Source organism: Spinacia oleracea, chromosome 4, assembly GCF_020520425.1.
Source record: "Spinacia oleracea cultivar Varoflay chromosome 4, BTI_SOV_V1, whole genome shotgun sequence".
NCBI lineage: Eukaryota > Viridiplantae > Streptophyta > Magnoliopsida > Caryophyllales > Amaranthaceae > Spinacia > Spinacia oleracea.
In genome coordinates, this window is record NC_079490.1 from 35,494,319 (window position 1) to 35,508,044 (window position 13,726).

The following is a 13,726-nucleotide window of genomic DNA, read 5'->3' on the forward strand; positions in this document are numbered from 1 at the left end:
GCACTTCAAATGAACTCAAAAACTCAAGCGTTAACCATTTGAAAGTTAATCTCAACATGCTATACATTGCCTTTAGGCCAACGCCATAAAATAATCTTTTAACATCATTCTCAATAGCCATCTCAACCAAAGAGTTCTGACAAATAAAGTGGGTTGAATTACCTCCCTCTTCTTGAGGTGGGCGAGCCGATCTCATTGTTCCTCACTCGTGAGGATAATTTCTTGGAAGTCGGGGTCGGCCTCAATCTGCGGTGGTGGTGGTGCTTGGCTTGTATATGCTTCTTCTTGTCTCCTTGTAGCCCCTCTGCAAGTTCAATTCTTTTTGGTCTTGAAGTCATTAGAGAAGAGAAAGTTGAGATTTTTGAGTTTTTAGGGATTTTTGGGTTTTTTGTGGAGAGAGGGAGATGGTGAAATTAATTGGGTGGAGGATGTAGAGGATGATGTGAGGATGAATTTGATGCAAATAGTGATGAATTTGGTGGAGAATTGAGTGAGATATGGAAGTTTGAAGATTTAAGGGTTTGGGTGTTAATGGTAGAGGAGAGAGGTTGAAGAAGATGAATGAATGAAAGAAAGAAAAGAAGGAGGATCTCGTGTGTGTATGCGTGTAAATCTCCCTCCGGCCGATCGGGCGATCGACTCAATATCCGTCCGATCGGGCAGCTGTTCTCCCGTCGGGCAAACTAAATAAAATTTCTGCCCATCGACACGCACCCGATCGGGCGCCCTTAACCGGGTCTCCACCGGGTGGCTGGCTTAAATCTTCAAAAACCTTCCCTTAGCCAAAATACATGCCTCAAACTTCAAAAGTACTCCATAAAAATCCGCTAGATTGGGCAGCCAGTCGCCCGATCTGGCGAACAGCTCGTTGGCAGTTCGATCGGGCAATTGTTCGCCTATCGGGCGAAAATAATTATTAATTATCTCATCAACGCACACCCGATCGGGTGCCCATCGTCCGGTTTCCATCAGGCGGTGTTCTGGTACCCCGTTTCAGCTATTTGTCAACTTTTTCGAACTTAGGGCCTCGAACCTGCACACCACTAAACATTTGAACAGTGAAATCCCCTATTCTCACCTCTCTAATATTATAAACTATACTAAAAACACACAGAAAGTCCTAAAAAATACATAATTGCACTAATGTAAGCAATAAAATACGGGTTGCCTCCCGCAAAGCGCTGGTTTATTTTCAGGTCCCGCTCGAACTCATTACCTTAATGTCGCACATGGGACAGGAGGTTAGAGGTGTTGGACATAAACCACTCCTACAGTAGCCCCCTCATGGTACAACTTCACACGTTGTCCATTAACTTTGAACTTCTCACCCTTATCACTTTGTACCTCGACAGACCTGAACTTACTGACCATGGTCACATTGAATGGCCTAGACCATCTAGACTTTAGTTTTCCAGGAAATATCATAAGTCTAGAGTTAAACAATAGAGCCTTGTCACCCACTACGAACTTCCTTTAAGGATGTGACTGTCATGCCATCGCTTGGTCTTCTCTTTGTATATTCGAGCACTATCATAAGCTTGTAATCTAAACTCATCAAGCTCATTCAACTGTAGTATCCGCTTCTCACGGGCTAGCTTAACTTCCATGTTGATTGCCTTGATTTCCCAGAAAGCTTTGTATTTCATTTCCACCGGAAAATCACATGCCTTACCATACACTAATCGATACGGGAAAGTACCAATAGGTGTCCTAAATGCAGTCCGGTATGCCCATAGAGTATCATCCAGCTTATCGCTCAAGTCTTTCCTAGACTTTGCTACCACCTTCTTGAGAGTAGATTTGATCTCCCGGTTGGAGACCTCAACTTGCCCAGTCGTTTGAAGGTTGTAGGCTAGCCCAGTGCGGTGATAGACTTTATATTTGCGCAGAAGCGCATCCAAATGTCGCTCATAAAAGTGTGAACCTCCATCATTGATCATGTAGGGGTTTACAGTTAAATACATAACATGATAGAGGAATAACCCCAAAGCCAGGAAGCATGTATAAAGTACAGATTAAGCAATACTTACGTTTGTAGCGTGTTTTCCCTAGTTCAACGAATCACGAACACGAACAAGAACTCCAAATTTCGTTCCTCTGCTTGGTTCACCGATACGTTCAAATCCGTCTTGAGATTGATGGCTTACACCTCACTCAAGATTGTTTGCTTTTAGGATGAACACTTCTAACGGAGGCACATAGAGAATTAGGGTTTCTCTTGTCTTTAGAATAGAATATGACAAGATTTTAGCCCGTGCGATGCACGAATTCTATTAAATTGTTAAGTTAAAATAAAACTGTTATATTTATCAACTGTTATATTTTATATATTATATTAGATCAGTGCTTGATGTTGGATTAAATTTCATTTAAAATTTATTTTTAAATTGTTAGAGTGGTTGATTTTGGATGGAGTTGTATATACGTAGTATTCGTAATTTATTATCTACATGTCACCTAATTATTTATCTAAGCGGCACTCGACTTATTTAATTCATAAATAAAAAAAATTGAAATCTTATTTTTCATTCATCAAAACCATTAGATTTCCTACGTGGCGCTCTAATATTGGATTATTGTTTGATTTTGGATTGAATTTTATTTTAGATTAGTGTTGATTTTGGATTGAATTTTATTTTAGATTTATTTTTTTAATAATTATAGTGTTTGATTTTGGATGGAGTTGTATATATTAATAATGAATTAATTAATTAAAATATCTATGTGGGACATAATTAATTATCTACGTGGCACTCAATTTTTTTAATTCAATAATAAATTAAAAATCTTATTTTTCATTGGCCGAAACCATTAGTAATCCTACGTGGTGATCTAATAGTTCAGCAAATATGCCTCCTTTATATATATATATATATATATATATATATATATATATATATATATATATATATATATATATATATATATATATATATATATATTAGATTAGGTTAGGTTGGAAAACAATAGTGTGTTAGGTTATTAGAATAACCTATTAATTTTGACACACCTATTAAGTTTGTGTGTCAACCGACCAAGTACAAGGCCTAGCCGGCCAGCCACACATACACACACACACGCATGGGCCTACACGACAGTGGGCCTTGGGTCGCGCCCTTGCCTGTTGCGCGCAGCGCCTGTGCTGTTGTTCTCGTGCCAGCACGCACACACGCAGAGCGTGTGGCCACGGGCCAACGTTGTTGTGTTTTTGCAGCTGCGCACTTGCGCCCATGGGCCTCGAGTGCCCCGCGCATTCGGCTCGTGGGCTGCACTCCGTCTTGCGTTTAAATTATCGTCTGATAATTTATTTATTGTTACGATACTATCCAACGTCGTACGATATGATTATTCGTTTCGCCTAGCTTATGAATATACGCAATACGATATACTATTCCGATCAAACGTCATATCATATAATTATGTTTTCCGAACTATTTTCCCGAAAAGCTATTAAATGAATTTCCGATTCATTTTATCCGATGATCTGTTACATGCCAATGGTGTGACCTTATATGTTCAGTCAAGAATAAACTGTGAGCCTAGTAAGGATTAGAATTCACTGATCGGAAGCATTGCTCTAGCCAGCTGTTCCGATCACTTGATCTCACTGAATTAATTGTTAGTAATTAATCTGAACCTTTGGTAATATACTAATGCACATTGGGTGAAGGACATATTTCCTTCACTCTCCCACGTGTCATCCAGACAAGTGTGCATTCACATTCCTTTGTCGCTTTGTGTTACATGCTGAACATAAGGTAAGATCCAAGCCATCCTTATTAGGTCCAGAAGTGTTTCTCGGATTACTGAGTTCAACTGTTAAACTTTTACAGAAGGTTAAGCCTTAACCATTCTGAGCACGGCCATGCATTTTCATAGTATCTAACACTCCGAAATGCCTTGTTACACAATAACACAATATCCTATCAAAGATAGGAGGGAAATCTAGTCTTGCAATCTATGAACACTCACTTTGATTCATAGTACGCCCAATAACTGCTTTTATAGCCTCCTTTTACGGTGCGACGTTTAGCGAGCATCAAAGCGAAATAATATTCAAACGAGCAATCATAATTACTCATGTTTTGAGGAATGGTTCTAATCACCATTAATGAGAACTACTTATGACATGACTTTAATCTCTTAAATTTTTCTCATGGTCAATCCGATACAAGATCCAATAAGTATCTATGCAAAAGATTTCTGACATAACATGTCCATCTAGTTCAAGAAACTGAACTAAAAATGTACTTGCAATCTTATCTACATTAGTCATTGGTCGTCCATCCTTTCAATGACCTGGATTAGGGATCCTTTGTGAATTCAATATTCAAGTTCACTTACGGGTGTTTCTTTGTCAAAGAATCCATGTTGACATCCCATTTGAATATGTTGAATCACTTGAATTTTGCATTTAATACTAAATCACAATTAAATGAATATGAAATAAATAATTTGATAAATATGAAATGGTTAAACCAATCGTTTTAAACACAGATCCAACAGATGTTCTAAAACAAAACTTAGAAAATCAAAGCCATTCTCCAACATGCTTGATTCCCATGGTTGCTATATGTGCATTGTGCTTCACTTGTGGAAACGGTTTAGACAATGGATCCACAACGTTGTCGTCAGTTCCAACCTTGCAAATCTCGATTTTTTTCCGTTCAATGATTTCTCGAAGTATGTGAGATCGCCGCAGTACGTGCTTGGACTTCTAGTAGCTCCTAGGCTCCTTTGCCTGGGCAATGGCTCCACTTTTTTCCCCAGGTTCTTCAATGAACTTTCGAATCCCAACAGCTTCCTTTGTTGCTTCTGAGGCAACAATGTACTCGACTTCAGTTGTAGAATCCGCAATAGTGCTTTTCTTAGCACTTTTCCAACTTACTACTCTCCTATTAAGGCAGAACACAAAACCAGACTGTGATCTGAAATCATCTCTGTCGGTTTGAAAGCTTGCGTCCGTATAGCCTTTAACAATCAGCTCATCAGTACCACCATAGACAAGAAATTGATCCTTTGTCCTTTTCAAGTACTTTAGGATATTTTTGGCAGCAGTCCAATGCGCCTCACCTGAGTCTGACTGGTACCTGCTCGTTGCACTGAGTGCGAATGAAACTTCCGGCCTTGTATAAATCATAGCATACATAATAGATCCAATAGCCGAAGCATATAGAATTCCACTCATCTTCCTACGCTCATCATATGTCTCGGGACACTTAGTCTTGCTTAGATATACGCCATGTGACATGGGTAGATGGGCTCTCTTGGCTTCCATGATACTGAACCTAGCTAGCACTTTGTCAATGTAAGTGCTTTGGCTTAGTCCAATCATCCTTTTAGATATATCCCTATAGATCTTGATGCCTAATATGTAATGTGCCTCTTCTAAGTCTTTCATTGAGAAACACTTTCCAAACCAAGTCTTTACAGACTCCAGCATAGAAATGTCGTTTCCAATAAGCAGTATGCTGTCTACATACAAGACTAGGAATGCAAATTTACTCCCACTGACTTTCTTGTATACACAAGATTCGTCCTGATTCTTGATGAAGATAATTCATTGACTGCTTCATCAAATCGTATATTCAAACTCCTTGATGCTTGCTTCAATCCATAAATGGATTTCTTAAGCTTGCATACCTTTCCTTGATTCTCTGGATCGATAAAGCCCTCCGGCTGTGTCATAAACACAGTCTCTTCAAGAACACCATTCAAGAAGGCAGTTTTGACATCCCTTTGCCATATTTCATAGTCATGAAACGCGACAATCGCAAGGATTATTCGAATAGACTTAAGCATAGTGACTGGACAAAAGTTTCATCATAGTCAACGCTGTGAACTTGACTGAACCTTTTGCTACCAATCTATCCTTGTATATGTATACAATTCCATCTTTTTCTTTCTTCAATTTGAAGACCCATTTGCTTCTGATAGGTGTAAACCCATCCGGCAAATCAACAAGATCCCAGACTTGATTTTCAGACATGGAGTCTATTTCAGATTTCATGGCCTCTAACCATTTTGTGGAGTTTGGGCTCGTCATAGCTTGCTTGTAGGACATAGGTTCATCACTATCTAATATGAGAAATTCTAAGTTTTCAGTCAAGAGGACACATGTCCATCTATCCGGCTGAACCTTTGTTCTATGTGAGCTACAAGGGGCAACAACGTCTTGAGGAACTACTCCCACTGCCTCTTCTAAAGGCCTTGGAGGTTCTTCACCTTGAACTGCTTCTAAAGAGTTCTTGGTTCGTTGTTCGTCTCGAATCTCTTCGAGGTCTATTATTCTCCCACTTGTCAATTTGGAAATGTGATTTCTTTCCAAAAAGACACCCTCACGAACAACGAATACTTTGTTCTCTGACTTGTTGTAGAAGTAATACCCTTAGTTTCTTTTGGATACCCTACAAAGAAACATTTGTCAGATTTTGGTGCAAGCTTGTCCGAAATTAATCGCTTGACATATGCTTCGCAACCCCAGATCTTTAGAAAATACAACTTTGGAAGTTCCCAAATCCATAATTCATATTGAGTCTTTTCAACAGCTTTTGACAGAGCACGATTCAGTGTGAGTACTGTTGTTTGCAACGCATGTCCCCAAAATTGTAAAGGGAGTTAGGCTTGACCCATCATTGACTTGACCATATCAAGTAAGGTCATGTTCCTCCGTTCCGACACTCCATTCCATTGAGGTGTCCCCGGAGCAATCAATTCAGAAAGGATATCGCATTCTTTTAGATGGTAATTAAACTCGTGGCTAAGATATTCACCTCCTCGATCTAATGTTAAAGATTTGGTTTTCTTGCCATGTTGATTCTCTACTTCATTTTGAAATTCTCATAATTTTTCAAACGATTCAGACTTGTGTTCCATTAAGTAAATATAGCCATATCTACTGAAATCATCCGTAAACGTTATGAAATAGTTGAAATCACCTTTAGATTTCGTACTCATAGGCCCACATACGTCCGTATGTATTAGCCCTATTAGTTCTCTTTCTCTTTCTCCCACTTTTGGAAAAGGTCGCTTTGTCATTTTGCCAAGTAAACAAGATTTGCACTGATCAATCTTCTCTAAGTTGAATGATTCTAGAATGCTCTTCTTTTGAAGTCTTTCCATGCGTTTTATGTTTATATGGCCTAATCGACAATGCCATAGATATGTGAGATCCAATCACCATTTTTAGCTTTTTTGGTATTTATTTAATAGATTTGTTTGCTTGTATCTAGCACATATAGACTATTTTCTTGTTGTGTTGAACCATAAAACATTCCATTTAAAGAAAAAGAACAACTATTGTCTTTAAATTGAAAACTAAAACCTTTAGAATCCAAACTTGAAATGGAAATGATGTTTCTGGTGATACTAGGAACATAGTAACAGTTTTCTAGTTCCAAAACAAAACCACTAGGCAAAGAAATAAAATAAGATCCTACGGCTAATGCAGCAATCTGTGTTCCATTTCCCACGCGTAGATCCTTCTCGCATTTATCAAGCTTTCTACTTCTCCTTAGTCCCTATGAATTGGAACATAAGTGTGAGCCATAACCAGTATATAATACCCAAGAAGTAGAATTTGCAAGATTACAATGTATAACATACATACCTGAAGGAGAAGCGACGTTTCCGTCCTTCTCATCTTCCTTTATCTTAGGGAAATTTATTTTGTAATAACCAATTTCATTACAATAGAAGCATTGTGGTGTAGATGGAGAACGATCCCTTCCCTCCTGGAGTAGATGAAGATGCACCCTTGCTTTGGATCTTCTGTGGAACCTTTTTCTTGATTTTTTTACTCTTTACTTTTAGTGATACGTTCTTATCATTTACAAAGCCTAATTCATATTGATGAAGCATATTGATTAGCTCACTAACAGTATTTTCCCTTCTTTTAGAAAAGTAGAGTAGTTTGAATTTCTTGTATCCAGGGTGAAGAGAATTCAATAAAATTCCCGCAGCTGTAAAATCTGGGAATGGATCACCAAGTAACTCAAGGCGATTGAACAGTCCAACCATCTTTTTCGTATGAGCCTGAATTGGTGTTCCAACTGTAATTTTGACATCAATGACTCTTTCCCTTGCCTTTTTGTCTTGCGACTTCAAAGCAACAACCCAGTGGAGCATTAAGCTTAAGATCCCTAAATGAATGTACCAATTCAAAGACATTTTGGTCAACGTGTTGACCACCATGTTGGAATCTATCACGACATATATCCCTAAGATGCCTTAGAAGTTCCCTCGGTTCATATGCAATAAACCTTGCACTCCAATCTTTGGGGATTGAGCCAAGAATAAGATCCATCACTAGCGACATTTGGTTCTCCCACGCACAGTGCTTTTCAGGAGTCATATCCTTTGAGTAATAGCTGGGGATGGGATTTATCAACAACATATTCAATGTTATTCCGTCTGAGGACTTGTCGAAGTTTACTCTACCAATCAAGAAAATTTGATAGGTTCAACTTTACATCCAGAATTTCTGATACTTTGAGCGTTGTTTTAGACATTCTACAATTGAAAAGAATTTGAAATAAATAACCATTCATAATCCTTTAATAAGTTTAAAATAAAAGCAATCATGCAATCATTAAAGCTATTAAACATTTCATTCATGCAATAAAAAACATGGTCCATAATGAATGAAACGATTCCAAGACTCTAAAAGTCCTAAATTCTTAAGCATGCTTTGGCTTGTCTTAAGTCTTTTAAGATTCTAGGTAAGCAAACACCAATTGCTAGTAATCTCCAAACTACTCTTGGTTAATAAATTAATACCATAATTTATCTCATTTCCACAACATATGCCAATATTGTTTGAGGTAAAACCACAATCAACGTGTTCCTTTGGGATACCTTACCATCTAAGTATACTAAAATAGCACCTCGCTTTGGCGGAAACCTACTATCTTAGGTCCTTAGATTTTTGTAAGTGCTTGATTTGGAAGGCAATTATAAAATCAATATTACTTTGGACCTAGTTGTTTCTATGTTGGTTTGATTACTTAGTGAACTAAATCATAATCAAACATACACACAACGCATTCAGGCATAATATACATTCAATAATATATAGAAGCATAAATAACTTTGGTGAACTAGTATGTCCCAAAAACTTGGTCTTGAAGCATCCCATCTTCCCTTCACCTTGTTAGCTTGACATCGTCTTGAACTCCATTCAAAAGGCTAACTTAAAATTTTAAATAACGGTTTTTTCATGAAATGCCCCTGAGGTTTGCAATAATGCACCAAATACCCCTGCGCGTTTCAAAATTCATAGAATACCCCTATTTTTTCTGTACTGTTCATCAAATACCCCTATTCTGACTTTCCGTTAGTCCTCCGTTAAGTCATGTTTATAATTCACCAAATACACCTATTTATAAAGTTTTTTGCACAAAATACCCAAACAGCTTATACCATTAATAAATGAATTTGAAGCCCAAAATTGAAGATCAATACATCTGAAAATTGAAGAACAAAAACCATAATATTTTTTTTGGTAAATAAGGCAAATTTTATTACCAAAATGGTAGAAACCAGTTAAGAACAAACCCAAATAACAAGGAAACAAACAGCAAGGGGAGCACAACCGCATCCCTAACTAAAACACAAAAAAATCAACTACAAGCCACTCGAACTGCAAAACAACCAGCAGAACCAGGGCAGCAAAGAACAAACAAGCATAAACACAACATCAACAGCTGGGAAGAAAACCAGTAAGCAAGCAAACCACAGCCTTAACTGGACATCTTGCACACAAGGACTGCACAGCAGCATCAAAACCAAAACCAACCTTAACTGGAAACCTTGCACACAAGAACTTCACAGCAGCAGCACAACCAAAACCAGGTCAAACACCTGATACAAAGACCATAGTATTGCACAGCGGCATCAAGCAGAAAGGGAGAGCTTGCAGAGAACCTGCAGAAACCAGAACCTGCAGAATGACTGCAGCAGCCTGAAAAAAAAAATCACAACACATACACAGCCTTCACCACATACACAGCAGGAGCAACCATGAAACATACACTACCTTCAAACACAAAAACCCATAATATTGAAGAAGAGAACATTAAATTTTGAGAGTTTAATTCCTAAAATCGAAAAATCTAAACTACAAATTCGAATTCCAGTGTCTATAATCTCTCTCTAATCTATCGAAATTCTGCTGTTTTTCGCCCCTTGCTGCTGCCGCTGCTATTCTATGCTCACGAAGAACTCAGCTCCAAAATCTAAAATAGGAAAACCAACGAAAATCAAAATCTGAAAAACAAATGTTGCTCCAAAATCTCCTCTAATTTCATATGCTCCCTCGATTTAGTTATGTATTCTCTCTTAATTGTTGCGCTACCCACTATGCTCTCTACTCTATCTATTTTTGTTCTCCGTCCTTCGAATCCAACCCCCAAATTCGCAAAAAAAATCAGCCCAGAAAATAGGGGCAACATGAAATCTGAATTCAGCATCTTCAATTTCAACATAAATATGAATTCATGTGCTGATGTCTTCATCATCACCTTACCCTAACTGAATTCATGTTCATGGGCACGTGCCTAACCCACATATCATCACCATTCGTCATCGTCTTAAACCTCCCCTTCTTCAACAAACTTCAAGTCACCTCCCCTTCTTCAACAAACTTCAAGTCACGATTTCAATTCACTAGAAAATTTGGGTTCGATTATTTGGGGATTTGAGTTAGCAATTGATGTTTGATGAAGATGGTTTGAAGAAGGAAAAATTGTGGTTGGGTTCACCATTTTGATACCCAGGAAAAAGAGATGTGAGATTGAGAGGAGAGAGGAGGGTGAGGGGAGAAGAGAAACGATGAAGAAGAAGAAGAAAGGCGAGTATTTAAGAAGGGCTAGAAACAACAGAGGAGATGAGAGGAGAGAGAAGAAATAAGATTTTTTTAAAAAAGTTAAAATTAGAATATTGGGTGAATAAGGGCATAAACGTAAATTAACGCTAACGGAGTACTAACGACCGTTAAATCCAAGGGTATTTGGTGCACTTTAAGTTTAAATAGGGGTATTCTATGAATTTTGAAACGCGCAGGGGTATTTGGTGCATTATTGCAAACCTCAGGGGCATTTCATGAAAAAACCGTTTAAATAATCTAGAAGAACTTGAACCTAATAATCTAATTATTACATCAAAACTTCAATGGTACGCATACCATATTTAAAACTTTACATTCAAAGATAAAACAGTACGTAGACCGTATTTAACTATCCTAGATTGGCCATACTAGTCACCTTCAATACCTGCAATACATAAAATAATATCTATGCATTCATCCATTCGTGTCCTAAAACGAATAGCCCAAGTAAAATATTCAAGTATTTACATGATTTATTAAAAAATCACGTTCACGTAACGTGTCCTAAAAGAATAATCAATTACGAATTATTAATCCTTATAATTATTATAATAAAAAATTAATTTAATTAAAATAAAGGTGCCCTACGAAAAATAATTAAAAATAATTATTTTAAATAATTTCATTTAAACGGGCTCCCACTTAAACCAATATTTAATTTGGACCTTATAATTTTAAATATTTAAACTCGCGGCCTGGCCCAAGTCAAATAAAATAAAATAATCAAAAAGTCCACCGTTAGCCCCTTCGTGCAAAATTAAGCCCAAAGCCCAAAAATTGGGCCTTGAAATAAAACGAAGCAAAAACTGCACAATCATGTGCATCGTGGGCTAGGCAAGCGCCCAGCCCATCGACTCGCAGTGCAATTGCACCAACGCACCCACGCGAAGGCACAAGGCCCAACGCGCAGGCACGAAGGCATCGCAGCGCACAGGCACTCGCGCCCATGTTGTTGTTGTTGCTCTCGTCGCTGCTCGGCGCCCTCGGCCCAGCGTTTGCTAGCTTGGTCGTGTGGCATGCCACGAGCTCGCCCAGCTCTGCACACAGCCACGCCCTTTGTCGCACTAAGCAGGCACCGCACACAAGGCCAACGCCCATTGCTGCCTTCGTGTGCGTGTCTTCCCCTTTCGTCTCGCACGGACAACAGCCCTTGCTTCGTGCAAGTGGCTAGTCGTCCGATTATTATTAAAAAAAAATCAATTTTTAATATCCGAAACGAAAAATTGCACGAAAATTATTTTTCATAATACTAACAAAATAATCGTTTTAATTACAAAAAATAATAAAGTGGGTGATTTTATTAAATTTCAAACAATCCAATTCGTGAAATTTATAAATCTTGGATAACATATATTCAAATTTAACGTACCATGAACATCAAAAAAATTTTGAATGATTTTGATAATCCAATCCAAAATTTTAAATCCTTCTAAACTTTTACAAATTAGATTTTTATCAAATTAGGTTTAGGTGATCGATTAAAATTAACGAATCCAATCAAAATTTTAATCCATGAATTTTTAAATTTGCCATTTAAACATGAAATCACATTCCCCTTCTCACCTAAATAATTTTTCAGATCTAACCAATTACTGAAATTAATTTTCAATCTAAAATTCCTTAAATTAGGTACAAATAAAATTAGGGATTTTATTCAATATTCATGAACCAAAAAATTTCCATATGTTCAGTTAATTCCGAGTTCATTAGGTCGAGCAATTAATTGAAACAATTTCCAAATTAACGTTTTAATTCATTAATTAACAAAAACTCCTCAAAAATCGCACTTCGGGGCCTGTTTTTGAGATTCTGTTCTCATGAATTGATCTTAAAACGCCGTTTTCAATTAGATTAGGGTCAGAAAATTTGAAATTTCGACACTTTACGAATAGAGCAGCTTTTCAACGATTCGTCCAATAATCAAGAAAAACATTCGAAAAGTTACGAATTAATTATAAAAATTTCGACATAATCACAAACATATAAACATGTTGATAAGTACTTTGAATATATGTAGCTCATGATACCACGGTAGGGGTTTACAGTTAAATACATAACATGATAGCGGAGTAACCCCAAAGTCATGAAGCATGTGTAAAGTATAGATCAATCAAAACTTACGTTTGTAGCGTGTTTTCCCTAGTTCAAGGAATCACGAACACGAACAAGAACTCCAAATGTCGTTCCTCTAATTGGTTCATCGACACGTTCAGATCCGTCTTGAGATTGATGGCTTAGACCTCACCCAAGATTGTTTTCTTTTGGGATGAACACTTCTAACAGAGGCACAGAGAGAATTAGGGTTTCTCTTGCCTTTAGAATAGAATATGATTAGGTTATGTTGGAAAACAATAGTGTGTTAGGTTCTTAGAATAACCTATTAAGTATGTGTGCCTACCAACCTTACAAGGCCTAGCCGGCCAGCCACACATACACACACACACGTATGGGCCTGCACAGCAGTGGGCCTTGGGTCGCGCCCTAGCCTGTTGCGCGCAGCGCCTGTGCTGATGTGCTCGTGTCAGCACGCAAACGTAGTCGCGTGGCCACGGGCCAGCGCTGTTTTGTTGTTGCTGCTGCGCACTTGCTCCCATGGGCCTCGAGTGCCTCGCGTGTTCGGCTCGTGGGCTGCACTCCGTCTTGCGTTTAAATTATCGTCTGACAATTTATTTATCGTGTCGTACGATACGATCCAACGTCGTGCGATACGATTATTTTTTTTGCCTAGCTTACGAATATACACAATACGATATACGATTCCGATCAACGTCATATCGTATAACTATTTTTTTCGAACTATTATCCCGTAAAAGCTATTAAATGAATTTCCGATTCATTTAA

The 13,726-nt window shown here is 37.9% G+C and overlaps 1 protein-coding gene across 1 annotated transcript; it reads right to left on the reverse strand.

Moving 5' to 3' along the window:
* Window positions 1-1,460: 1,460 nt before the first annotated feature.
* On the reverse strand, window positions 1,461-1,940 carry LOC110803738 (uncharacterized). The gene has a single exon (XM_022009272.2). The coding sequence runs from the start codon at window positions 1,938-1,940 to the stop codon at window positions 1,461-1,463; it is 480 nt and encodes a 159-aa protein (XP_021864964.1).
* Window positions 1,941-13,726: the final 11,786 nt, after the last annotated feature.

Excerpts from the sequence above, each read along its gene's own strand:
- LOC110803738 (XM_022009272.2), bottom strand. The coding sequence starts at position 1,940 with ATGATCAATGATGGAGGTTCACACTTTTATGAGCGACATTTGGATGCG.